Source organism: Platichthys flesus, chromosome 12 (assembly GCF_949316205.1).
Source record: "Platichthys flesus chromosome 12, fPlaFle2.1, whole genome shotgun sequence".
NCBI lineage: Eukaryota > Metazoa > Chordata > Actinopteri > Pleuronectiformes > Pleuronectidae > Platichthys > Platichthys flesus.
Genome location: NC_084956.1, coordinates 9,445,025 through 9,472,613, shown reverse-complemented (window position 1 = coordinate 9,472,613; position 27,589 = coordinate 9,445,025). Strand labels below are relative to the sequence as shown.

The window sequence follows — 27,589 nt, the reverse complement described above, 5'->3', positions numbered from 1 at the left end:
GGCAGTTGTTGCTTTTCAGTGCAGCTATGGAAATGAGCAAGAGCGTTTTGCATAGCTGTGTTGATTGTGGGGTACTAATGCTGTGCAGCTGCTCTCATCTTGTCTGATGGAACAATATGAAATCCAAACTGTGTGCTCAGAGCACTTCGCAGTATAAAAGTGTTGAGCATCAGGGAATGTCAGAACAGATTATAAGCCTTGCTGCCATGCTCCTCTCTCTCTCCCTCTTTTTTTCCACAGTCTCATCTTACTTCCCTGCCTCTTTGTCTCTTAAACACCCTCCCTCCTTATCTCTTTTGCGACTTAGTTAGGCTATCTGCTTTCATCTGTCCTCCTCTGCTCTGTGCCTTCCTCCTGCCCTCCTCTCCTCTGTCTGCAGGGCCTAAGATGGAGTGGCTCAGTCGCAAAGAGCTCATAGTTAATTAGGCTTGGCCTTGTCACACATTGGGGGCTGGAGCCGGAGCTGCAGCAAAACCCAGTGGGGATGCAAGGACAGAGATGGAGATCGGGGAACAGTTGGCGTCAATCTGGTGTCTGCTGCTGAGGAGCCAGCGAACATTCTCTTGCTCTGTGTGTTTGGTCTGCGTTTATCACATTAGATTAGTATTACAGTGCCTCATTGTGTTGTGTTGTGGAGATTCAGATTCTCTTATTTTTATTCTCTTGTTTTTAGTGTACAAAAATTGGATGGAATGTTTTTGCCTTTAAAATGATTGGTTGGTCAGCCACTAGCCAGAAGAAAGAAAATAAACCGGTACACGGTATTTGTAGTAATCCTTCATTATTCAATACTCGTTAGGTCAGTTATTGGTGTTGCACTTAAAGATTTTAAATTAAACCCTTCTATCCACCTAGAGATAAATCAGCTATGACTAATTCTAAGTTAAAGATTTAAATTGATCAAGTAGTGTTTTTAAAAATGAAATGCAACAAATCTTACAAACAAATGAATTGAATATGTCTAAAAATGGCTTCAATCAGCAGCTTCTTTTAGGTCCTTTCCCATTTCCATTTTCCATTTTTATCACTGGCAGTATTTTCTAAACTGTGCTGGTTGCACTTTATTCACGATAAACTCTGCTAATCTTGCAGCAGCACCGTTTGAATGTGAGTTGCAGACGTATAGTCTGGTTTAAACCAAGTAAACCGAACATTTGCTCCTTTTGAAAAATCTGGAGGGGATCTGCGTCGCCTCTCCTATGGAGCGTTGGTCGCCTGTGTGAAATATCCTGCAGCTTAACGTTGTGTACAGCTATTCAGATAGAGATTCATTTTCTCTCTTTCACCCTCTCCCTCTCTTTCACTCCACATGTGCTTGACATAAAAAGAGAAAATCCCATTTCAGCCGTGACATTCTGCCTGTGTAGCAGAAACATACAGGGACTATACATCAAAGCGAGGCAGAGTGCACAGTGAGGGAGAGGAGCTTTAATGACTACCACGACGGTCTGCAGCGATAATACAGAGCTGCTGAGAAACAGTGTTGAAGTTAATATTCCAAGTATAAACCCTGCACCAAATTTGTCATGCAACCCTACAGGGAATATGAAGCCGATATCTGCTGTAATATTTGTTCTTTACATGATTTTGTGGGAAGTAAAAAATCGGGTGTGTGTATAAATACATTATCTATCTATCTGTGCGTTACGTCAGAATGTGTCCCTACTCTGTTTCTCTGTGTTCTGACAGGTTCCACGTACAGCGTCCTGTCCACCATGCCCTCTGACTCAGAAAGCAGCAGCTCCCTCAGTAGTGTCGGTATGTAAAATGACCCAAGAAAAACACACCGCACTGTTCTGCTGTGTGTGTGTTAGTGTGTCATGCCAGGTCATGGCCGCCTGCCTTGTGACTTGTTTACTGTTTTACAATATTAACATAAATCCTGATTGTCTGCCGGGTTGCAGAGTTCAGGAAGTCAGTGTTTTACTTTTTCCCCTTTGCTTTAAAACCCCCCACGCTGAGGCAACAACACTCTCCCTATGTCCCCTTAAGGAGGTTCGCCAAGCTTTTCCATTTCCCTGATTTTGACAAAGGTCCAAATGACTCAGCTGTGTTACATAAACCCTCCAATGGGCCAAACTTGGAGCCGAAGATGTACATAATCCTCAGATTTCCTGCCCTGGGTGTTCTTTGTTAAACAACACTGAAAATGACTCATTAATGATGTGTAATTTTTTGTCAGAATCTATTTGGCAAGGGAATCAAGTGTACAGGAGCGAGAGAGAATGACCTTGTTATTTTAATGACAAATCCCCCTGCGTTAAGATCAATCTGCTGAATTTTAATCTCAGTCATGACAGGTAGAATTGAGCTGCCAGATCCTGTAATAGCTTCATAAAGCCAGGGTGAAGAAAGTTTGGCGGAAAATAACCTTTTATGAAGGAAAGCTTTCAGCGTGCACACTTTTACAGAGACTTAAGGTTTTTCTGGCAGTCCAATCACACTTACATCTAATCAAATACCCAGAGATCCTGGTTTGATCCACACAGAAATTACCGCAAGTACATAACCGCAATCCTATCTGCGTCTTCTGCCTTTCAATTTCATATCAGAGATTACAGATGGTGTAGTCTTGTAAATCCAATGTCATTTTCACCATCTTTGTTGTAAATTGTCAGGGAACAACCTCCAGCAGATTAAACAGGAATTTCATGCCACGCAGTTGCTGCACTGCTTGTTGGACAGGACCTCTTCTGCCTCCTAATGCTTACGTTGATTACAAAGCTTCATGCTTCAAAAAGTTCTGTCCTCTTGGCTGCATAACAATGTACCAATTTTATTTTTCCATGCCACTGTATAGCAGCTAAGCTCATGTATAATAATGCAGCTTCTGAACGTGGATTGCGAGTGAAACCATTGCACTGCGGTCTGATCAATGGTCCCAGCCGCCGGTAATGTGCTCCATGTTGCAGGTTCGCCCGTTAACGGTGAAGCGTCCTCCCCACCCCCAGCCATCAACGACAACCGGCCCACCGGTGACAACCTGGACACCATCCTGTTCCAGCTCCGCCAGGTGACCAGGGAGAGGGATGAGCTCCGCAAGCGCCTGGCGTTGGCATCGCCCGGGACCACCTTCGACGACTGCAGGTGCAAAATAGCTGTCTAGCTGCCAAGCTGCTATTGTTACTATTTTCATTCCCTTTGGTGACTCTTTGGCTTCTTTGGCTGATGTCTATGTAACCATCTATTAACGAAAAATGAGAATCCTAAAATCCATCTATTGACTCAGACCTGAGATCTGTTTCGCTGAGAGTAGAGACGTCCTAGTGTTTACACTCTCATAGTTGTCCTCAGTTCTGGCTGCCATATTGTCATCTGCAAATTCTCTACTGTCTGGAATAATGTTGACTTTACCCTGCAGAGAGAAGGCACAGACACCGGCTGCTTAATTAAGTCAAATGTGTTATTTATGTTTTATTGTTCTTGTGCAGCAGATGAGATGAAGGGCATCCCCCCCCCCAAAAACGAAATGTTGTTTCGTCAAACACTCCATTCCTATCTTATGAATTCTCGTACAAGGGGAAGGTCAGCCTCCCTGTCTGAGCTGGGGCTATATTATTGCGCGAGGCTACTGTACGAAGCATTTATTCCTCGCTGCTTCTCTCCTTTAAGGCCAAATTCCAAAGCCAGTCATGACTATGAGCGTCTGAAAAGTCAGTGCATGAGGGCCATGGCCGATCTGCAGTCCCTCCAGAACCAGCACACCAAAACACTCAAGAGGTGCGAGGAGGCGGTGAAGGAGGCCGACTTCTACCAGTAAGTCCTTCTCCTGCTGACTCTCATGTTCCCTGTTTTCCTTTTCTAGTTGCTAAGGCAGAACTCATTACAGTCTGGGAGATTTAAAACATTTACCTGTGTTATGTTGTCTCCATGCAGTGCACCCAGTAGATGCTGTTGTCGGGACTCATTATTGAAGTCCAAATGTTGTAGCGCGGAAGTCCTGCCCCCTGCTGGTTTTCGGTGTAGAAATAATTAAGTTTTATTGCATTGTTTTATTGGAGTGGTAACAAATCCTGACATGGTGCTACAATCCACCTAATTGAAAGAGCTACAGCCGTGTTTCACATCGAAAGGGAATTGGCAATTGGCACAAAACCATGCGAGCTTGGAAATGGAAGCATTTTTGTGATTGAATTGTTCAGCCTCGAAGCTCCTACCCCGAGGCAAAACTTGTGTAATAAGTGTATAAAACAATCATATAGACCTTTTATACAATAAGTAAATACCATTGAGGTTTTGTAGACTTTTCCTTGAAATTGCAACTAAAGAATATTGACGAAAGACTTTACACCTCATAAACAAAAATGCAAATCTCAGCTAGAGCCTGAGCTTTTGGGGGCTGATGCCACTACCGATATTAGGGAGTAAAAAGTCCTGATACAAATATATAGATTTAAATATTAATCCTATTTTAATTCAATTTGGATCATATTAATTACTAAGATGTTATCAAACTGTAAACATACACCTTATTAGTAACAACAATAAATAAGGAAACACAAATACAGCCAATGTATAGAGCTTGAATCAAAGAAAACACAAAACTATATATAAACATTAATGCACATTAATTCTGCATTTTTTTATTCTGTTATGTAGGTTTTCATAATGCCAACATAAACACTAATACTGAAATATCTATGGAAGGCTCATATAAGCCAATATTGTCAGTGTACTGGTCAGGCTCTAGTCTAGTCATTTAAAGATCCAGGTATTCTGCCTCTTTTAGACCCTCTGCGTTTCCTCTCCCCAGCATGTTGCACAGCCGCGTCCTGACTGAACAGACGCAGCTGAAGGAAGAGATGGAGACACTCCGGAGAGACAACTCCCAACTTGTCCGAGAGCACAACCACCTACAGCAGAACTGTGAGGAGCTCAAACGACTGCACAGTCAAGACCAGAAAGAGTTGGTGGACCTCCAGCAGCAGCAGCAGCAGGTACAGATACACATAGTTCATGCTGTAGCTGACCAGATGTTCAAAGGACAGGAAGTGACTTCAAAGATGTTATAATATACTGTAGAACAGATGTTGGAGCCAAATCCAAAAATCTGCCTATTTTTTGAAAATGTTTGCTCTGCATCACGCATCCCTTAAAGCCCAGAGGGACATTCATCTCTTAAGTTTCGAAGTAATAAATTCACATGATTGGAGGCTGTCTTCTATGTCCTAAATATCTCATTCACGAGGCAGCTGTGACACATTGCACTTCAGTGCAGCGCTGTCTCATACAGCACTCGTGGGAACACTGCAGTGCTTAAGAGCACAGGGCAGCCAAGCAGAGGGAAATGCACACAGAGCATTTCTGAAAAGGGCAAGCACAGAAGGGCTCGGGCAAAGGGCACCCTGACCCGAACCATGTCGCTTCAAGATCAGAGTATATGCTGTGTTGTGCTGTGTCAATGGGGTCAGTACAGCCCTCAGCAAGTCTCTAAGGAATCAGGAAGACTATATCAGCAAGACCAGTGGTAATGAGACAACCAGTCTCATTGCGAATGAGTAATGCAGTCTGAAGGACACACTCTGCATAGAAGACTGTTAATTTTGCAGGTCAGCCATTTAGTTTTACATGAATGCCTAAATGCACTTCTAGAGATGTTCTCGCACTTAGAACAGCGATTGTTTAAGCTGGCACAGGATTTGCTTGTGCTGTAAAAATAGAATCCTGCCGACACATTGATGCCATCTGCTGTTAAGGTGGGGCACAGTAAATACAGACTTAATTAATTTCATGTGATGCCAACAGCATTTTGAACACTACCAAAAAAGGTCTCTAATGATGCATCATGTGACCTCTCGTCCTCACCAGGTAATGAGAGAGAAGGGCTCATCCGAGGTGTTAAACAAACTCTATGATACGGCCATGGACAAGCTGGAGGGTGTGAAGAAGGAGTACGATTCTCTGAGTAAGCGCTACAGCGAGAAGGTGGCTAACCACAACACAGACCTGAGCCGTCTGGAGCAGGCGGAAGAGGAGAACCGGCGGCTGCAGAAGCAGATGGACGCACTGCTCAAACAGCGGGATTCAGCCATGCACTACCAGCAGCAGTACTCCACCTCAATGAGAAGGTGAAGACGGCATCAACTGTACACACACACACACACACACACACACACACACACACACACACACACAGGAGCAAGAAATGTCTCTCTTTCTACATATATAGAGTACAAAATATGTACTGAATAAATGAATGAGCTTGATTAAATAATAATTGCCTTCATCAGTCTACAAAAAAAGGACAAAACTAAAACAGTATTTGTAAATCTATTAAAAAAGCTAAAACTGAAATATCAAATTTTATGACACTTTAGGTTTAGGTGTTCTCCTTCCAATTTTTCTCAATCATCTTTGAGATGTTTCGACATATTGATTGGACTTTTTCTGTGGTTAACACGATTGATAGGACATGATATGGAATAATTGTCAGTCTTCCAATACATATCTGAGCCATGAGGTTGAAGAAACTGCCTCCAGAGCTCAGGAGCAGGAGCAGAGCAAGGCAGAGGACGCCCCATGGCGACCTCAGCCCTACTCGGGCTGCAGCCAGTACACCTCATTTATTTTACCTGGGTATCTTTATAAAATGTAACATTTCAGATCTCACCGTATTCTCTCATCCCCCAGGTTTGACTCGGTGCAGCAGGAGCTAAACAAATCATCAGCCCAGAACAAAGAGCTTCAGAGGGAGATGGAGCGTCTCCAGTCGGAGGTGACGCGCTACAAGAACTTACAGCTGAAAGCAGGAAAGGACTGCGAGAAGTACAAGGAGGAGAGGGACTCTGTTTTCAATGAGTATCGGCTCATCATGAGTGAGAGGGACCAGGTGATCAAAGAGCTGGACAAGTTACAGACGGCATTGGAGGCGGCCGAGGCCCGGCTGAAAAACACCTCCTCTGAAAGGGTGGTGGCCAGTGAGGAGCTGGAGGCACTCAGACAGGTAGCAGGCTGAAGAATGGTTGCATTTCCAAAACTTAAGTTTATATATCACTCTTATTCAGAGTGGTCACAGGCCAACACTGAATAGAGGCTGGAGATGAGAAAGAATATTGTTCCAAAAACATCATGACAACTGTTCTATAAACAACCCTTACAATTGTAAAAATATCTTGTACGATATCAAACAGAGATCCATTAACAGCAAGATGACTCTCCAAATAAATTATAATACAGACCTGTTTAATGAAAGACTTAAAAGGATTGGTTTGATATGTTGGAGCATGTGGTTGTTCACATTCTTGCCAAGTTAGATGAAAAAGACCTGTCTATTTTAAAAAAATTACTGAAGACTTAAGCTTAGCGTAGCACCTTGCTAAGCCCTATGAGACAAATTGTGATTCGTGAATATGGGCTTAATCAATAAAATCTGATTTCGCCTATCTTAGATTTGTTAGGCTATAAAACTGCAAAAAGGGGGGAAGTGACTCATGTTGCTCTGGTAACAATATCTGCCGACTGGCTCCTCTACATTATCACATTATATCTTATTTGTTTAATCCAAAATGCTTATTAGCTGGACTTTTGTTGACCTTTTGCCCAGGTGCTAGGCAACCACAAAAAAGTCCAGGAACTGGTTATGGCAAATAAATGATATGGCACATAAAACGCCATAAAACAGCAACTTGTTTCCACACATCCAGCTAATTATTTACTAGAGTAGTATGAGACCTGTGGTATTATACAAGTCTCAACAAGAAAGAAAGTATGTATATTTATCAAAATGTCATATTATTCTTTTAATTTTTATAATGAAACTAAAATACAAGGTCACTTTTTCACAACCTTTTTATGACAGTGTCTTCACTGTGGCCTCATCTGAAAGGTGAGTCTTGATCGTTTACAGCTGCTCAGAATAGAATGAGTATCAGAGGGACCGAAGTTAAAGAGGCAGAATGAAAGGAAATATAGAAATGCAAAGAAAATAAATAAAGGCCTGTATGACGTTTCTGTGTGTCGAACATTTTGCATCCATCGTCACAAGGCCGAACTCTCTCAGGATCCTAAAATACTTTCTCCAGATTAGATGAGACATAAAGCTTTCCAACGATGTATAATTTGTCATGGCTGTCAGCTCTTGCATATCAAAACCAACCTGAAGAAGCTCTACCGAGGCCAAAGCAGCCGATGTGTGGGCCTGAATCTTTAAAAGGTCAAAGTGATGATATCTTTTGAAAAACTGGATATTTTTTAGACACGACTCATCAATCACGGCTTCCCGAAAGTCGTACTGTCTCATGGACAGTTACTGAGCAGACAGCACTAGTATGTCTGTTCTCTCCTTCAAAAACAAAACCAAAGATCTAAAGTGATCAAAAGCTGTTTTCAGCAGGACGCTGCACAAAGCAGTTCAGCTCCACCTCCTCCTTTTTGGAAGATTTCTTAACACTGGTTGACAGAAGAAAGAGATCCACAACTAGTGATGGATCACTCATCACTGTTCCTCAAATAACTTTACACATCATGTCATTGACTCACAGTGTTGAGACGCCCTCATTTCTCTTTTCCCGCTTTATTTTGCGACAGGAGTTGAACTCGTCGCTGGTGGACCGCGACAGGGCCATCTGTGAGAGGAACGAGCTGCTGGAGAAGTACTGCCACGAGGTGAAGGACAAGGCCGAGGCCCAGAAGGAGCTGAGCCAGGCCTGCAAGGACATCGAGACGGTGCGGGAGGAGAGGGACGTGGCCCGCAAAGAGAGGACGGAGGCCATCATTCAAAGGGATCAGTTGCTCCGAGAGTACTATCAGGCCAGACAGGTAAAAAACACTCCGCCCACATGCTAAAGACCTTGAAGCAGGGAGCTGTCACTTGGTGGATTGCAATATGTCAGTGAATGGACCCCGTAAGAGGATTTAGGTCACTCTGTCTGATTACTAGATGGCCCCGAAGCTCACGTGTCCCTGAACGTTAAGCTTTGTCAGACATGAACTCTGGAGAATTTCTACACAGTTGGGTCTGGACTTTATCTAGAGTTTGCTTTTCAAATAGGAACAACACAGGAGGAGATTCTCCAGTCAGACACATTCAGGATGACCGAAAAATCTTGAGGGTTCAAGCGAGGACATATTCTCTGACATTTTTTCGTTCTCACATACAGCTCCTCTGAGAATATCTGGAGCTCTTGTTTTAGATGTCTGTTCAACCTGAAAACAGGTTTAAAGACCTCAAAGATGAGGTTTGGTTTGTTGGAAAGTTGCCCATCTGGTGAGGGCAAATTTTGGCTGCTTTAAATATTTCCGTCAGCGTTTTCAGTGACTGTATTTTGCAATGGATGTTGCAACCAATGGAAATGGCTTTCTGAATCCCTTTCTCGTATTCTCAATACTCACAGAAACAGGACTCTGCCACCCTGGACATGGAACGAGCCAATAAGGAGATTGAGATGCTGAGGAAACAGCACGAGGCCATGTCTCAGGAACTGAAGGAGTCCATACAGGAGGCTGAGGTGGCCAAATGCCGACGGGACTGGGCCTTCCAGGAGAGGGACAAGATAGTGGCGGAGAGGGAGAGCATCAGGTCAGACCCCCAGGGCACAAACAATGTCGTGGTTGTAGAATCTCTACTCTCACAGCCTCTCACCACCTCTCTCCTCTCCTTCCCCCAGGACTCTGTGTGATAACCTGCGGCGGGAGCGGGACCGGGCAGTCAGCGACCTGGCCGACGCCCTGCGAAATCTGGACGACATGAGGAAACAGAAGAACGACGCCTTACGAGAGCTGAAAGAACTGAAGTGAGTTTTCGTCGTGATGATGCTGTGACGGAGCACTCGTGTATGCAATCCTGCATTTGCGCTAAAGCACAGGACAACGCTGCGTCTCCTCAGCCAGCTCTGTGTGTCCCACTGTCTTTGTCTCTGTAAGCTGTTGTACTCAGTGTGTGGCAAGGCGTAAGCTGTGATATTCTTTGGAGGCTTCGTGCAGCTCCGTTGTTTGTCTGGCCCCAGTTCCACTAGACCAGATTAAAAGTGTAATCCCAGAAAGTGTCAGTGTTTTGGACACATGCACACAAATTTTTTTCCTCTCTCACTGCTTCAACCTCCCTGCATATGCATGTCTTTATATTGCACACAATAAAAGCTCCCTCTGCTGGCGAAAGAGTATATGACGAGCATTGCAGTGTGCCGTGACATTGAAGTTCCTTCCTCTATCCTCCGTCAGGAACAATCTAAGATTGGGGTTTTAATGTCACTGCTGCCCTGAAGGCATGCCTCAGTGGAACATCATGCATCTTACTGACAGTGGAGCATTGTGTGCTTTCTACTTTTAGGTTTCTTAAATATACATTTCCTAAACTGCACAATGGAAAGTGCTTGCTTGTGTGAGTTAGCGCATTAGCTTTGAAAAGTTAGTTTGCAACTTATCCACATTCAAAGAAAGGAGGTCAACACATCTCTACATGTTCCTTCATCCCCGTAAATGCAAACCTCCATTATTCAAACTGGATTCTACATCTCTAATGATGGCGACTGTCATTTGATAAAATCTTTTCTAGTCTGCAGACTGGTAGTCTGTGATTCTTTCTGTTGTCTCTGCCCATCTCTCCCCGAGTGACTGACCTTTGACTCCGTGTGTGATGTCTTCCTTTGTTTAAGGGAGAAGATGGAGAGCCAGCTGGAGAAGGAGGCCCGTTTCTGTCAGCTAATGGCCCACAGCTCTCACGACTCAGCCATCGACACCGACTCCCTGGAGTGGGAGACAGAGGTGGTGGAGTTTGAGAAAGATAGGGTAAGAGCAGAGCTCGGCTCCTATTACTGGGAGTGATTTGGTGGCTCGCCAGTCTCCTGCGGAAACTGCCAAATATTGATGTTGGAATAAGTTTGTCAAACTGAATGAGCACACTAACATTTATATTATTGCCTTTTACAGGACGACATGGATTTGAAGGCACTTGGGTTTGATATCACTGAGGGGGTAAATGATCCGTATTTACCAGGAGATTGTGGAATATTTGTTACAAGGGTGGATAAAGGAAGTATCGCAGATGGAAGGCTAAGGTATGAGCTTCCTCAAGAAAATAACCTTTGTCCTTACAGTATATACATTACACTATATTAAATTCATCACTCTCTGTCCTTGTGTTTCCAGAGTGAATGATTGGTTGTTGAAGATTAATGACATAGACCTGACCAATAAGGACAGGAAGCAGGTAGTGAAGGCTGTCCTCAGTGGTGGGGGGTCGATCAACATGGTGGTACGAAGGAGGAAGTCCCTGGGAGGACGGCTGGTCACTCCTGTTCACATCAACCTTGTGGGACACAAAGGTAATTTAGAGTCTTGAATTACTCATCCTGCTTATAAATAATGGATATTTGACATCAATATTAGGTATACAAAAATAGATGATTGGCTCCATTCAAGTTTGCTTTTTAACTTGTTGCGTCATGTTTGATGTAACACACCGAAGAGGCGCTCTTCTCATTTTCTTGTTTACCTCCACACTTCTTCCTCTGTATCACAGACAGTGGAATTGGTCTGGAGAGCGGCGTGTTAGTCGCCGCTATCGTCCAGGGCAGCCCTGCAGCCAGAGAAGGTTCCCTAACGGTTGGTGACAGACTGATCGCTGTGAGTCACTCCCTCTATGAAACCCTCTTTTTCTTTTTAATTCACCCTTCCTCCACATCTACCACACTACAGCTCCAACTGGTTTCTTTGGCTTTCTAATCCAGGCCTTGATCCATTCCACTATCCACACTCCCTACCTAGATAAGAAGGGATTTGTCGAGCATGTGAAGTAGAAGGTGGAAAGTCTGCTCCTTTTTTGATTAAACGCTTAAAAAACGTGCAGCTCTAGCGCGGGGCTAGATGGAGCTGTCGTCGCATATACTCCGACGAGTGTCAGAAATAGAACCGTGCATATCCATCTTTAAAAAACTGACCTTTTCTCTTACGCTAATCTGCCAGCAGCAGTAGAAATCTTAACTCTCCTGTTAGTTTAAACTTAAGCATGAAACCTGTGCGTAACCTTTAAATCCCAGAGCACTTAGATATCCCTGCTCACCATTTAGCAGCAGAGCAACTCTCTTCCATGTAGCCAGAGAGCTGGTGCGCCTGATAATGGCTGAGCTGCAAGCACAATTTGCAATGGTAAGTGGGGAAAGATCTCAATCAAGGGCGAGTATCGCTTTTTTATCATCCCCCTGTGACCCCGAATGACACTAGTGTATCAGGTTATATTCATGGTCAACTGATTAAATGCTTGATTGCTTTTGCAATACAGTCTGGATCGCTGAATGTGTAGAAAAATACTTTAAGCTTAGGATGCAAGTAAATATCAGTAGTTCAACTCCATGGCTCAGATGTGTTTCCTTTGCCTGATCGATTTATAATGTGTCAGACTTGTTCCAGGTTCTTCCCTGAACTTATATAATGATAAATCTTAATCATAATATATTACCCACTTCCATAACGCTCAACTTGCTGTAAAGAAAATCTTCTCAAATCTCTATTGTGATGGAAATGTGCAGATTGCAGTGCGAGGGTTCCTCGAACTGAATTGATCTGGCCTAAGTTTCTCTTAGTTTCCCCTCTGCAGCAGAGTGAGATGCTTCCCAGTCCCCCAGGTACCGTCCTGTTCAGGAGATGTGTCACCTGTATGGGCATCTATTTTGATAATACTGCCGCCCAAGACACACTCGTGGAGCTTGGGACTCATCAAAAAAGACTAATGTTCTTAAATGCTGAAGGACCTGTCCTTATTTCCAGTGTCTTTCTCTACTCCCCAGATAAACGGCATTGCTCTGGATAACAAATCTGTGACAGAGTGCGAGGCTCTGCTGAGGAGCTGCAGGGACTCTCTGAGCCTCTCTCTCATGAAGGTGGGCCACACTCAGCTCACCGCCTGAGCTGCTTTTTTTTCTTTGCCTCTGTGGAAAATCTTCAAAAGCTTTCTCTCTACTTTGTCATGCCCTACTTAGTTTTACAACTTCATCTGTTTGGTTTGTCACAACTGAATTGCCTGATGCTTAACAATTTAATTTACCAGGATGTTATTTCAAATGAAGTTGTAGCTGTGTTCGTCTTGAGTGGCTAATACTTTCATCTGTCCTCCCTGCAGTTCTTCCCTCACAGCACATCGGGCCAGAACATTTTTGAGAGTCTACGTGAGTCATCAGAAAAGTCCAACGGGCGCATGCACCTGTCGGAGGTCCACTCCCGGAACAGTCGCAACCTCAGACACAACAGCTCAACGCAGACGGACATCTTCTGCCCTGACGTCGGCAGCACGAGCACAGGGAGCATCTCCGGGGAGAGGAGGAAGGTCAGAGGTGAATCTGATGAGGTGTACGGCGACATGAGCAGGCCGTATTCCCTCGTTTCCCTCCACGCCACTAGCCTCCGACCTGCGTCGGACTTGGGCACCGGCCGCTACGGCCCCAGTGCTTTCCAGGAATGCTGCCCATACACAAAGCCACCTTCCTCCTTGCCCTTTGAGCCTGTCTCGGCCTCGGATTGCATCACAATGGAGACGACCCTGGAGAAGAAGCACAGCGGGGGCACCTGGCCCAAGATGATGGTGGGAGGTATGTCAGTTGCACCAGATAACACCAGTCCGGTCACAGTAGCAGCCCAGCTCTCCATCTACAAATCGCCCAAGCAGAGGAAGTCCATCTTCGACCCAGACACTTTCAAGCGTCCTGAAACCCCTTCCTCTAAGATGGAGTACATGGCGGCCAATCAGATTGCAGCTGCCGCGGTGTCCCACTCTCCCCAGCCTTTGAGGACCGACTCCCTCTCCTCCTCATCCACCCCTACCCCAACCCCTCCGACCCCACCCAATCGCAGCGACTCCTTTAAATTCAAACACAAACATCAAAGCAGCTCTGCCTCCGACTGCACCATCACCTCAGAGGGCAAGGGAGAGGCTGTCCTCTCCATGTCAGCGGCTGAGTGCAGGGAGAGGAGCGAGCGGGAAAGAGACAGGAACGGGAACCACTACTTCCTGGACGGCAAGGTCCTGACATCGAGGAAGTCGTGTGATGAGGACATCGGCCGATCCAGGGGGGAGGAGCCAGAGGTGAAGAGGCCGCGCCCTAAATCTGCCCCCGCTCTCCGACGGAGGATGACCCCCCAGCCCATCAATTTCCCCTCCTTCCAAGTGAGTGCGTTTAAGACCGCAAAAGTTTTGATGTGGTGCCATTGCTTCTGAAATTTCCTGCTCCAAAATTGTTCCGTAATAAAAGAGATCCCATCCGAACGGGAGCAGCATTTCAAATCATCCCAGAGGGCCAAAGCATCAATTTTGTAATAGAATTTACAGCCCCGCCAGAGTTGGGCCTCTGGGACTTGCCTCTTAGGAAGCGAGTCTGAGTGATTGATGTCCCTGCACTGGTACAGCCACTGAACCCAGGAGCTGAGTCAGTGCCTCGGGCTCCGACTACCCTGCCTGGCTACCTCTGCAGGCGCTGAAGCACACAGCAGAGCACAGTGGGGATAAATGTTCATCTTTTTCCAGTTATGGGCTCTTCACTCTTTCATTTTTCTCATATGATACTTGTCTAGAGCAAAAGGTTGGCGGATTTCTCCCAAGACATAGTGGTGTTGTATTCCCCTGCAGGGGAAAATGGTAACATGTCTGTTTCTGTCATTTATCACAGGGCTACTCTAACGACGAGCACTCGCCTGAGCCCAGGGACATGCTGCGCTCGTCTCCCAGCCGCTCCCACCGGCACAGTGTGGGCTTCGTCCCCACAGTCTACAATGGCACCCTACCTCCGAGTGAGTTTTCTTAAATGCTTACATAAACACCCGGTGTCCCCCCCTCATCATATTCCCCCGCCCTTTTCTAATGTTGTGTTGCGTCTGTGCTCTGTCAGATTCAGTCCACCGGGGACTGTCTCCTTGCCCCGCCGTGACTGCGGTGATGAGGAATCCCGTGTACACCGTGCGCAGTCACCGCGTTCATACCAGCAACTGTCCATCCGTCGCCTCCCAGATCAGTCACCAGCACACCCACACCAGGTTATCCCCCTTTACACACTTGCTTGTTTCCCCTCGACCGCATCTGTTAAACGGAGGGTTAAAATCAAGGGTTTTTTAATTGGCACTTCTTTGTTTCTGATGGCGCTGGTTATGATAAGTAATATATTTAAATTAGCCTCTTTCCCAAAGGCAAAACCACATAATTAAATTTGTGCTGTGTCTTTGCCCTGATCTCATGCAGTCATGTTTCAACTCGGCACATCTATTTAATTAACTCCGAACCGTGAATCCTATTGCGTGTTTGATAATCGTATGAGAATCGCCTGAATAATTACGTGTGTTTTACTTTTCAATTTTTTGTTTTGATCCGCACAGCCCCCAACACCAGGGTCGTCTGAGCCTGGACCTGAGTCAGCAGAAGCGCACGGGCGACTACTCTGAATCCTCGTCGTCACGAAGCAGCAGAGCTTCACACGGTACAAACTCACTGCCCTCCAGCGCTCGCCTCGGTCAGTCTGACACGCACGCACGCACGCACGCACGTAAAGGTCACAGACTCGATGTCCCTGTCTGTTTTTGAGATATTGTGTCCCAGCATTCATTCCTCTATCTTCTCATCCCGCTGCCAGGTTCTTCCAATAACGTCCAGTACCGCACAGAGAGGATCAAAATCCCTTCTACTCCGCGCTACCCTCGCTCCATGCTGGGGTCAGACAGAGGTAAGGATCTCACTAGGAAGAACACTTTTCAATTATTTAAACAGAAAATCCCTTTTAAAATTCCCTTTAACTTTTTTCCCCAGCCCTCAGGCCTGTTCTAATTTAGTCGGGTTTGCTGGGTTTCAAGATCAATGCTTTATTAAGCTGTTATTTGAATTATAACCAGTAGAGGTGAAACAGGAGCCACTTTAAACTTCATCCCCAGATGTGGAGCTCTCATTTAAACACTGGAATTAGATTTGTCAGTTTGCACTTCATTCTCTCGAGATTTTTGTTTGCCATCGAATTATGACACTTTAATTTCCTCAGTGCAAAGTCATAATGTCGAGTGTTTTTGTTGACTGCAGCAAAAATATTGTGTCCAAGTCTGGAGCCAGTTCCTGTAATTTATCCAAATAGCCACGTTTTTTTACATCCAAAATTAAACCAGTAGGTTTCAAATCAAACTAAGCTTCCATTAGCAAATTTCTCAAGCAACAAAGCTGCTGACACGCAGCTCAAGCAATATCCCCATCAAAAATGAAGTGTCAGGATATTTTGGATTTGGGACAAGTGATATTACATTACCAATCATTTAGCTGACGCTTCTATCCAAAGCGACTTACAATAAGTGCATTTAAACATAAGGGACAAACCCAGAACAGCAAGAATCATGTAAGTACATGAGCTTTAAAAAGCCAAACTACAAGTGCTATATATGAAGTGTTTACTTGTCTTTCTATGGAAATCCCTGCGTATCAATAAATGGTGTTATGTTACTGTTCTTTTTTTAATTGAAATGCCATCTTACACTGCTCACATGCTTATTCTGCCCCTCTCTCCTCCTCTTCCTCTAAATCCAGGCTCCCTCTCGCACTCCGAGTGCAGCAGCCCGAGTCTAATCACGCCTCCTCAATCACCCCTCAATCTGGAGACTTCCTCATTCGCCAGCAGCCAATCACAAGGCTCCATTTCCACTTTACCTCGGATCTCAGTCAGCCCTTTGCCAATAGGGGAGCGCAGGAAAGACCGGTATGATGGAAACACGTGTTCGGAGATAATGATTTTCAAAAAAAGCAATTTACCAGGAATCAACTGTCCATGGTGGTCTATCTTGTATTGTCAGTAGAGAATATGAATCAGTTTGTTGTTTTCAGTGTGTTACTGATGAGTGCAGCGCTTGTTATAGTATACGGAAAAAGATGGTGTAGATGTGAGGCGAATAATGGCGAGCATGATTATAGGATCACTTCAGAAGCGGGTCAGATATGAGCCTACATCTGCCCCCAGGGATTCTCCCAGGCTATTTCAACAGGCGTTGCCAGGCAACAGGTCTATCCTGGTCAGAGCACTACAATCCCTCATTGAAATTAGGATTGAAATCCAATTAACACTTTGATTATTCATTTAATGGAAGCTTCTTGCCGTTTCCAAATAAAGTAGCGGTGATTTCCCCGGTCTGATGGAATTTGATTTTATTCTCCCCTCCCCCAACATTTCTGTCCCATTTTGTATAACAGACGCAGCTCAGTTATTCAACACCATGACTGTCTCTGTATGATATCTGTCCTCCACTCTCCTCTTTTATCTTCCTCCCGCCTCTCTGTAACCTTCCGCTTCCAGAGCTCTTTACCGTAACCGGTCTTTTCTAAGGATTCCTCTGGCTGCAAGGCCGAGGTTCTCCTCTCTCAGGAGCCTCAGGTTCGTTCTTCCTCTCAGTGCTACAAACAAGGGAATGCCCCCCCCCCCCCCCCCCCCCCCACACACACACTCCTCTTCCTCCTCCTCACCCTCAAAAGCTGTTCACATGCTTCAGTGGAGACAGCTAGATGACATGGAAGAGCAGGATAGTCTTGCGCAGCTGAAGTGCACCATTTCAGAATGCAAGTTCCCTAGCTTGCTACAGAATATCAGTTGTAACACAGGAAACAGCGAAGCCCTGATGAGTTCCATTTAGTGAAATTCAAAGATTCAGTGTTTGTGCCTGTCTGCCTCCATGTCAGGAAACCCACTTGAGTCTCAAACATTGCATGCAGCGTCCATGCCCCATGATGACGACGTGGTCGAACATGCATGTGTGTACTTTGGCCTGAAGCCAAGTAACCCTTTAGTCTGCATTATGTATGTCATACAATGGTTATATTATTCAACCTCAAGCTTCTGGGCCATGGTCTTGTTTGTACACCTCCACTCTGTTTACCCTCGCCTCTGGCTGCCAATCCATCCCCCCCTCATGGGACCGTGTTTCATGTAACCTTCCATGAAGCCGCACCAAGTTCATGCTCGTATTCTTCATGTGAAGAGGTTTCACTGGCCTGTGCTTCCATGATGTTGTTCACAGTATCCGAAGCCTTTCCTATCTCTTCTGTGAGCCAGGTATAAAGTGGCGCTCTGGAAAGATGATCCATTTACAGGCCTGGGAGGAAATTTAAACTCAAGTTCAAACATTCCTCAAACGCAACTCTTTTTTTTGTTGATGGTTGATAATGTTTGAGCCTAATGTGATTTATTATTTAAATACAGCAACACTCCTAGCTAGCAAATAACCATCCAGAGCTGTAAATAAATCCTTTTGGCCTCAACTTATTCCTGTGTGGTAACTTTCCTATTCATTCACGCATATCACTCTCTCCCACCAGGCCGTACCTGGAGGAGCCGCGCAATGTGATTGTGCACAAAGGAGCAGAGCCTCTCGGCATCTCCATCGTGAGTGGGGAGAACGGAGGAATCTTTGTCTCGAAAGTAACAGGAGGAAGCATCGCCCACCAGGCAGGACTGGAATATGGAGATCAGTTACTGGAGGTATGAATATGAACAACCTGCTCAAATATCAAAAATTATACAGCTTCAAGCAGGAATAATTAGAAACGATGTTTTGGAGCATTGGAAATGTTCACCTCAGTTGAAGCAAGGTGACATCCTGGATCTGTTACTTCAGCACTTCGTAAAGAAAGTACAGCTTTTGATCTGATATCATAGATTCTGCTCATATTTATCTCTTAAGTTTAAGAAAATAGGTGTTAAGTAAATCCTGTCTACTTCCTAAATAGCATTTTCTTCACCAGGTACTAGTAGAGACTTAAAACCAGGAATGGACTTGGCATACATGTGTATTATTCATGTCTCACCCCATCTCCCCTAACCCTCTGCCCGACCACACTTATCTTCTTATGTCAGTTCAACGGCATCAACCTGCGGAACGCTACAGAGCAGCAAGCTCGTCTCATCATCGGCCAGCAGTGTGACACCGTCACCATTATGGCCCAGTACAACCCACACATGTACCAGCTGGGAAACCACTCTCGCTCCAGGTAACACAATGTTTGTCTCTTGTAGGAGGTTACTTATAATTCTGTGTCTCAATTTCAGTTTATTTATGAATTTAAGAATAAAATGGGATATAATTCAATTTATGGAGCCAGAACTTTCCTTTTTTTTTACCTTGTTTTTTATTTTTTATTTTTGTGCAGCTCCCGCCTGGAGCCAGTCAGTTCCCAGTCGACCCCACAGGGTAGTGGGGCCGCCACCCCCGACAATCACTCCAACATCGATACACTCAGCGAACAGGACGAGGGGACGCTCACTCCCTCCTCCAAGCACACCTCACCCACTACAAGTCCCAACAACTTCATCAGGTAAACACGCGCACACAGGATTTACTTAAAATACAGAAAGACCATCTCCGTAATGATGGGACAAATGCCTGCTCCATGTCAAATTTAGTCAAGCGAGGCGTCTGTCTCACACATTTGTTCAGTATGTCTCTAACTGCATGTGGTCTTCCAGAATGCCGTCTGAGGGCAGCAGGAAGGTGGGCGATCCACGGCTTGTGACGGTGCGCAGGCCCGGAGTGGAAGTGGGAGTCACGCTCTGTGGAGGGAACCTGCGGGGCGTCTTCATCGAGAGCCTGGACGAGGACAGTCCTGCCAGGGGCCCAGATGGACTGCTCACTGGGGACATTATTTTAGAGGTACAGAAACACATTTTCCATGCATGTAGATATGCACAGTTCAACAACTGGCCGATATACTATTCAAGCAATTCTTGAATAAAAAAATACTTTTATTCAGGCAGACGGGTAAAAAGATAAATCAATTGGGCTGAAGTTTTAGTAAAAGTGCCATTGTTGTGGATTTTTGTTCAAGTATTTGTAGTATCAGCTTTTTCAACGTGATCTCAAAGCCGCTCTAATAAGATGTTTGCAGCCTCCCGACTCTTGAAAAGCTTGGTGTGTTGTTACTTCAGAGTCGAGCACTGCCAGAAGGCGCTGGCATTTCATATCCCCCCCTGCCCGCCTGTCATTGTTTTCTCATTGATCTCCTCCTCGTCTGCGTCCTCGCTCGCTCCACACCGCTGATCCATCTGGAGCACAGCAAACTCATAATAGACAATTCCTGGCATGCTTCCACTTAGCTCGCCGCCACAAAGGGCCTGGGATCCGAATTGCCACGCAGCTTTGTCATCAGGCTGCACAGCATCAGTCTGTCCTTCAATCTCCCACCCTGTTTGTTTTCTCCCCCCCCCCCCCCCATTGCACAAATCAATACTGCGACACTTTAATACAGCTGAAAGCTCTAGAGAAATTGTGGCTGTTTACCAGTGGAACCCTCTCAGACGAGACAAATTATCTCTCAAATGAGTGAAAACCACTCTCCCGATGTGTCTTGTTTTTCCCACAATGTGAACCTCACTCGTCCCCTCTTTGTCTTCCAGTACAACTCGGTGAATATGAAGAATAAGACGGCCGAGGAGGTGTACGTGGAGATGCTGAAGCCTGCGGAATTGGTCACGTTGAAGGTGCAGCACCGGCCAGACGACTTCAGCACGCTCAAAGATGTCCCGGGAGATGGCTTTTACATTCGGTACGTGTGTATAAACACATTACGCAGGCACAGGGTTCACTGTTGGGCGTCTACGTGATGCAGCTTTGCAAAAAGGAGCGCGCTACTTTTCCCCCGAGCAGCCTAATCTCTGTGCGTGTTGCTATAAATAGACCCACCACTGGAGCGCCCCATGGACAAGTTGGAATCTTTCTCATCTAAGCAATTAAGTCCCAGATCCACTTGTGTGACTGCAATCAGGCCCATCAAATTTAGGTTACCTTATCTCCCCCCGCTCACCAGAACCAACGTCCTATCCATTTTTAGCGCCCAGTGTTTTTCCAGGTCATTAGAATAACATTGTATATGAACGGAAAATGAGGCACTGAAATAGTCACGTTTTATTGTTGGGAGTCTGTCTGGGCGTGTTGCCGCAGCTGCCGCAGTCACTTGTCATATAGGCAAGTGGGCTTGTGATGTCATCTGCAGTAAATACACCCAGCCTGTCGGGCTGTCACTGATAGGCTGCTCGGGAGTGACTTACGAGGCTCCAACAGGAGGCGAGCGCGGCCCACACTGTCCATAGATTAACTCCCTTTTCACTTTCTTTCCTACTCTGGTTTTTATCTGATTTTTTTTTATCGCGTTCTCTTCCCACCATCATCGTCTGATACCTCACCTCCACGCTCACTTTATCAACTTTATGCTCCCCCGCTTCCTCGCACCGCCTCGCTCCTCACTCCGCCACATCTATCTCTGTCCCTCCCTCCCAACAGAGCACTTTACGACCGGGTCGGGGAGTCCGAGGGGGACCTCACTTTCAAGAAGGATGACATCCTGTACGTGGATGAGTCTTTACCAAAGGGCAGCTTCGGGACCTGGATGGCCTGGCAGCTAGACGAGAACGCACAGCAGATCCAGAGGGGGCAGATCCCCAGCAAGTACATGTGGGTGGAGAATGCAGCTCACACACACACACACACACACACACACACACACTTTTGAGCGAGAGGACAGTTCGTAACAGCTGTGACAACAATCAGTGGCGTACTGCTGCAATGTAGGGATCGTATCTAATGTCACTTCTCTTCCATGTCAGTGTCCTTCTGCATGTATTGCAAGGCACTGTTGTCTTCTGACTTTGTGTGTCTCTGTTGACATGTTGCAACCAAAACCTCTGCACATTCATGTGACTTGGCTGAAGAACTGATCGGATTTAGTTTGTGTTCTTAAAATGGGTGTTAAGGGCCAGAAGCCGGGAACCTTGATTTCTAACCCATTGGAAATATCACAATCTTTGTAACTGAACTCTTTAAGAGTAGAAGTAATTATGACTTTGTCCAATCAATGGAACCCCTTACAACTACATGCACAACTTAAACCTTTGCTCTATGCTTGGTGCAATACATTGTAAAACAATCCAGTCATGTAGAAATGTTAACATTTAAAAAAATGTATTTACAAATGTCCCAAAAGCTGAACCTACATCTACACGATGCTCCCTTTTCCCGGCATGGAACCTTTTCAGTAACGTCTTGTTTTGGTGAACGTGTGCTGTAGGATGGACCAAGAGTTCTACCGCAGACACAGCGTGACCGAAATGAAGGAAGACTCCGGTAAGACTCTGTCTGCAGCGGCTCGCAGATCCTTCTTCAGGAGGAAACAGAAACACAAACGTAGCAGCTCCAAAGACAGCAAAGAGATGGTGGCTCTGGACGCTATCAGCACAGACTCCATCCCCTTCCTGGATGGTGAGAAGAAAGGTTAACTTGTGTCAGAATAGAAGATAAAAACAAAATCTGAAAAATCTTTGCAGAACAGTATTTATTGTTCTCTCTGTCAGACTGCGTGAGCTTGGCATACCAGCGGGTCCAGAAAGTGGAGTGTGCCTCTCCTCGACCGGTACTCGTCCTCGGGCCGCTCACAGACGCCGTCAAGGAGATGCTGGTCAAGGACTCTCCTGGGAAGTTCTGCCGATGTGTACTGGGTGAGTTCACCTCCCCCGTCTGTCAGTCATCCATGATAAATCTAAATCAATAATGGGATTGACAATTTGGAGTTGAAGAAATGTGAGGGTTCGCGTGTTTTCGCCTTTGTGGAATATCAGTACTTTGTCCTGTTTGTAATTCTCTTTGCTCTGTCATTCTTTCTGTCTGCAGAGGTGATGAAGGCATCCCAGCAAGCCATCGAGCGTGGCGTCAAAGACTGCCTCTTCATCGACTACAAGCGCAGGAGTGGCCATTTCGACGTGACCACCGTTGCTTCTATAAAGGAAATAACAGATAAGGTATGAGTCGGTGCCTCTCTTTCTCATCAGATTTTATCGGGAATGATAAAGTGGCTTCTTGTTTGTCTTTAATCTCTGCCTCTGGTGAAGATAAGCTATCACGACCGCAGTGCTCTAAGCTTAAAAAGCAATGAATGAAAAGCAAGATTCCTCCTCATTAATCCTCTATGTGATTTGTCCTCAAGTTTTCTCAAACTGTGTGTTGAACTAATTCCCTCCTATAGTGATGTTCTGCTTTCTTTCTCTCCTTTTTTTGGTCCGGCTTGTGAACACAGGGTTGTCACTGTCTGCTCGACATCGCTCCGCACGCCATCGAAAGGCTCCACTGCGTTCACATCTATCCCATTGTTGTCTTCGTCCGCTACAAAAACGCCAAGCAGATTAAGTAAGTTGTGATATTGTTGGCTACACAAACATTCTCAGTCATTGTTAGTTTATTGCAACCGCACACACGCAGACACATAAAGTGATGTGCAGCATGCTCGGCTAGCGAATTCTGGAGTGCTGGCAGTATGGGGATAAGGTGGCACCCCTGCCGTGTGTGTGTGTGTGTGTGTGTGTGTGTGTGTGTGCAAGTGAATGATGGATGGATGAATGAATTGATGGATGGAGCAGGAGAAGCCCTCGCACTCTCCATCCCTCAGTTGACCCCTTTGGTATGTCTGTCAACCCACTCCAACACACACACACACACACACACACACACACACACACACACACACACACACACACACACACACACACACACACACACACACACACACACACACACACACACACACACACACACCCTTGCATAGTCCAAACCAGGTGGTGAAACACAACTGTTTTCTCACTTTTTGACATTTGACAAGATTCTAACTGTTGCTGAATTCAAAATCAGGTCTTCAATAACTGATCATTTGAAACCCTGCAACTTGAAAAGTGTGGTCACTGCTGTCGGATTCAAATCGCCAAGACTCTGAACGTCTGTCTCCATTTTGTCTGTGTCCCAGGGAGCAGAAAGATCCGGTTTATCTGCGGGACAAAGTATCTCAAAAACATTCCAAGGAGCAATTTGAAAGTGCACAGAAGATAGAACAAGAATACAGCAAATTCTTCACAGGTTGGTTTCTGCCAAAGCAAAAAAACCCAGATGTCTGTTAATATGTTGGTTTTGATCCATGTTTCCTCAATGACTCCCCTTTTCTCTGCAGGTATTGTCCAAGGCGGCACCCTCCCTTACGTTTGCACTCAGATCATGACGATAGTTGATCAAGAACAAAGTAAAGTCCTGTGGACTCCACTCGGCTGCCCCTAGAGGAGACCGGCTGCCACTACATTAAGCTGCGGCTTCTCATCTCCATTCCCCGAACACTAATTAACTCTCTCACACGATACCAGTAGGTACCCTACAGCGAGCTAGTTATGTAAATTATTGATATTTTTTCTATTTTGTCTTTGTTATGGTTTATAATCAGAGCCTGTTTGATTTCTGATGTACTCCGGAGCAGGTTAGTAGCACTGGATCTCCACGTTCAAGTTCATCGAGTCTTCCCTAAGGGTTTCTGGTGGTGTGTTTGTAATGCTGCAATCGTAAGCATCCGTTTACAGTCAAAAGACGAGTCTAACTATTGATGTTCAATATTTGCTTGAATGCGTGTCCCTCCCCTTTGTGTACGCAAAAACCTCAACACTAATGAAGTTCAGCCGCCCCCGACCCACCCCTGTGTAGCAGATGACGTTTTGTGGTTTCCCCGACAATTATGCACCGGTTTGACAACGACTGACAACTAATTGTGTTTGCTTGTCTTTGTGCGTGACTGTTTTTGAGCGTGTGTGTGTGTGTGTGTGTGAGAGAGAGAGAGAGAGACAGAAAAAAGCATTGAGACTGTTTGTTCAGAATTGTAATGACAATTTCAGTTGAATAGAACCATGGTTGTTTGTTAGTGCGAAAATACAACGCTATAGAAATCGAATGCCAGGACCAGACATCACATTCCCCGTGGTGTGAACGTGCAAAAGCATCAGACCTCTCGACGTATATGTAGCTACCGAACATCATCACTGCCAGCAGTAACCACCACGACAACTCCAAACACAGCGATGTTTGCTCTATGCATTGCGTTTCTATAGTAGCCGGGTGCGTGGACAGTTTATGTGGGGCCTTTCGGAAGTGCCTTTGGAGAGGAAGCCTGGTCTGAAACCAGCCCCTGCTCACGTAGCCAGAAAATGTTTCTTCAAGCTGCGATCGGTCACTTCACGCAACACGGACTCGATGAGGACTCGGGGGGCTGATTTCAGACCAGCACTGTGCAGGACAATGGCAAAGTTTTGAGGGTGGGCCGCAGCGTCGGCCAACGGGTTAACTCCTCAGAATGCACTCCAGGGCTAGACAGACCACTGTGTTACTATCATTCTATCTCTTTAACATATATTTAACAACAATATAGAGTAACATATACAATATGCAGATACAACAGAAAAACACACACACGCACATATATATAGATATATAAATATATATATATTACATGTATTTTCACTAGGTCGTACGCCTAGGATCGTTTGGCAGTCAAGTCGTGTCTTAGCAGGTATTAGCATGTTTTTTATTTTTATTTATTTTCTGTTTTTATTTTTTGTGGTCAGATGTCAGTCACTTATCGATGTACTCATTAAAAGAGACACTATGAAGCAAAAATTGCAGGGTAATATCTTAAAGGATTTTCCTCTGATCCGTTTAAATGTTAATGACTTTTTTCATTATTATTTAAGTTTATTTTCTATTCAGGAGGCAAAAAAATAAAATACTGACAAAAATATATTGCCCTTCCATGCAAATCATATCCTGTATCTTATTGTGCCAAAATCCACTCCGGCGACTTTATCCTTTTTAATTTCTGTTTTGCACTTGTTTATCTGTGAACCTTAAAAACATATATCTGCTCCTAGGTTTCCAGTAGACTATATAGGTACTATAATTTCTACTGTAACTAATTCACATTTTATGCATCACTTCAGTTCCTTACATTTCATTTATGGCCTTTTTGTTCTTTCGTAGGAAGAAAAAAGGATCACTTCTTATTTGAATTATTAAAAAGGGATCTATTCTTGCACAGCTTTTTCAAAGGAAAATTAGTCCACAAGTTTGACTACTGGGCTAAAAAAAAAAGAGTAAAGCAGAAGCAAACTGTATTGTTACTATTTTTCTGAGTAGATAGCAGATGTTAGCGAGCAAGCGAGAGAGTGGGATACAACGTGAACTAGTTGTATTTATAGAAAGAATCAAGACGCCAGGTACTGATTGAACTTTTCTTTTGTTAGAAAGAATGTGATTTGTATGTTGAGACATTAACATGAGAATAAAGCTCATTTTCTGTATCACAACCTGGACTCAGTCTGGATCTTTGTAGCCTTTGTGAACGTTTCCTTCTGAAGAGTTTTATGGTCAGGCATGAGAAGGAAGATCCACCCCCCTTTTTTTTTTTACAAAAATAAAGTTGAAATTGTTTTTTAATTTATTTTCCTTTTATATTCCAAGAATAAAGTGGATATGCCGAAAATAAGATTGAAATGTCAAGAACAAGTTTCAAATGAAGAGACTAAATTCTAAGTGACGAGAATAAAGACAAAATAACACGAATTTGGTTCCAAATGTTAAGAATAAAGTCTGAACTAAATCAGAGGAAGACTTTAGGCATTTCAAGAATAAATTTAAACTTTTCCCCAAAACATTTCAATGTCTTCTCAAAATGCAAACTGGAAAAAAGTTCCAAATGAAGTCAAACATTTCTGCTGAAATCTGACAGTGTCGCTCTAAGATGAGGATTAAAGTGAATCCATCTCGCTGACAGCAGCAGCCGCAGCAAATGGAAAAGGTGGCGGACGAATCGACCATCTATTTCTGATCTGAGATAAGGGAGCGTGACACTATGTGCCGCCGTCTCACAGAGCGAGTGATAAAGACGTGGCCTTGAGTCAGCACTGAAGCAGCAGCTGCATTGTTGGGTTTATATACTCTTGTTAAAGACACTGTGGCTCTGTCTGTTCCTCAGCTGCACCACGGCCATACATCATGTACCGAGGTATGGTGACAGGTCAGTTTGTGCCAGAAAACTGCCATCACATCCAATAAGCTTGTTTCTTTAAGAAAGACATAGATTTTCTTAATTATCTTGAAACCATATAATGCAGGTTGACGTCGGTGACGTAACTTTATTTTATCAGGTGAATTTATTCAGATCAAAATCTCTTTCTTTTTAATACAACATCTTCAAAGAGAAACGTATTGTACTGAATAACCACACAATAAAGTTTTTAAAATTAAAACTCAACTTTTAGTGTCATTTAGTTAACTTCATTATCTGAAGAGCAGACATGTATTGTGAATATTTGAGAGGATGTTGCACTGATACGTATCCTCTATATCAGAGGGAACAGCCAAACTTTTAATAGCCTTTATTTGCAATTACTTTTTATGCATTCTTTTGAGTGTGAACTTGTCAATTCTCTTCTATGATTTAAGCCATGGGTCATTTATCAGCAGAAGTTATTTCCTGTTCCACTTTTTTCTGTTTCCCCCTGTTATGTGATCATTTGAGAAACACTAATTACTAAATGTTTGCAGGTTGAGGAGGGATTGATAAATGTGTATTCACATTTTTCATGCAACTTTTTACTCCTAAACGGTTTTTCTTCAATCTAATTTGTACAAGTTAATACAGGCGCAGGCTTTTGGATGTGACACACCGAGTAAAACGTATGTTTCCGCAGCAGAGTCACTTTCCATGCCATTAAACAGCCCGTAGCCACAGCAGAGCTTTGCTGGTTGATTGGGTGCCTCAGGTCGTTTCCTCGGAGCTCCTCCATCCAGCGTGACACGCTCC

General features: G+C 44.7%; 1 protein-coding gene across 2 annotated transcripts in view; it reads left to right on the top strand.

Annotated features, from left to right (window-relative positions):
• The window catches only part of dlg5a (discs, large homolog 5a (Drosophila)), a 35,861-nt gene extending 9,771 nt beyond the window's left edge, over positions 1 to 26,090 (top strand). The window contains exons 2-33 of one of the 2 annotated variants that reach the window (XM_062401115.1): positions 1,690 to 1,758; positions 2,913 to 3,087; positions 3,613 to 3,756; positions 4,754 to 4,937; positions 5,809 to 6,068; positions 6,631 to 6,943; positions 8,527 to 8,757; positions 9,333 to 9,517; positions 9,606 to 9,731; positions 10,593 to 10,725; positions 10,867 to 10,994; positions 11,086 to 11,261; positions 11,459 to 11,562; positions 12,723 to 12,815; positions 13,055 to 14,095; positions 14,595 to 14,715; positions 14,814 to 14,958; positions 15,295 to 15,395; positions 15,549 to 15,638; positions 16,481 to 16,649; positions 18,257 to 18,419; positions 18,795 to 18,928; positions 19,088 to 19,252; positions 19,404 to 19,587; positions 20,331 to 20,479; positions 21,214 to 21,384; positions 21,998 to 22,188; positions 22,281 to 22,424; positions 22,597 to 22,724; positions 23,000 to 23,109; positions 23,720 to 23,829; positions 23,921 to 26,090. In XM_062401115.1, coding sequence (XP_062257099.1) covers positions 1,690 to 1,758; positions 2,913 to 3,087; positions 3,613 to 3,756; positions 4,754 to 4,937; positions 5,809 to 6,068; positions 6,631 to 6,943; positions 8,527 to 8,757; positions 9,333 to 9,517; positions 9,606 to 9,731; positions 10,593 to 10,725; positions 10,867 to 10,994; positions 11,086 to 11,261; positions 11,459 to 11,562; positions 12,723 to 12,815; positions 13,055 to 14,095; positions 14,595 to 14,715; positions 14,814 to 14,958; positions 15,295 to 15,395; positions 15,549 to 15,638; positions 16,481 to 16,649; positions 18,257 to 18,419; positions 18,795 to 18,928; positions 19,088 to 19,252; positions 19,404 to 19,587; positions 20,331 to 20,479; positions 21,214 to 21,384; positions 21,998 to 22,188; positions 22,281 to 22,424; positions 22,597 to 22,724; positions 23,000 to 23,109; positions 23,720 to 23,829; positions 23,921 to 24,024 — 5,741 coding nt within the window. In that variant the 3' untranslated portion in view covers positions 24,025 to 26,090. Of the gene's footprint in view, positions 1 to 1,689; positions 1,759 to 2,912; positions 3,088 to 3,612; positions 3,757 to 4,753; positions 4,938 to 5,808; positions 6,069 to 6,630; positions 6,944 to 8,526; positions 8,758 to 9,332; positions 9,518 to 9,605; positions 9,732 to 10,592; positions 10,726 to 10,866; positions 10,995 to 11,085; positions 11,262 to 11,458; positions 11,563 to 12,722; positions 12,816 to 13,054; positions 14,096 to 14,594; positions 14,716 to 14,813; positions 14,959 to 15,294; positions 15,429 to 15,548; positions 15,639 to 16,480; positions 16,650 to 18,256; positions 18,420 to 18,794; positions 18,929 to 19,087; positions 19,253 to 19,403; positions 19,588 to 20,330; positions 20,480 to 21,213; positions 21,385 to 21,997; positions 22,189 to 22,280; positions 22,425 to 22,596; positions 22,725 to 22,999; positions 23,110 to 23,719; positions 23,830 to 23,920 lie in introns of both variants that reach the window. The other variant, XM_062401114.1, reaches the window with a different exon arrangement.
• Positions 26,091 to 27,589: the final 1,499 nt, after the last annotated feature.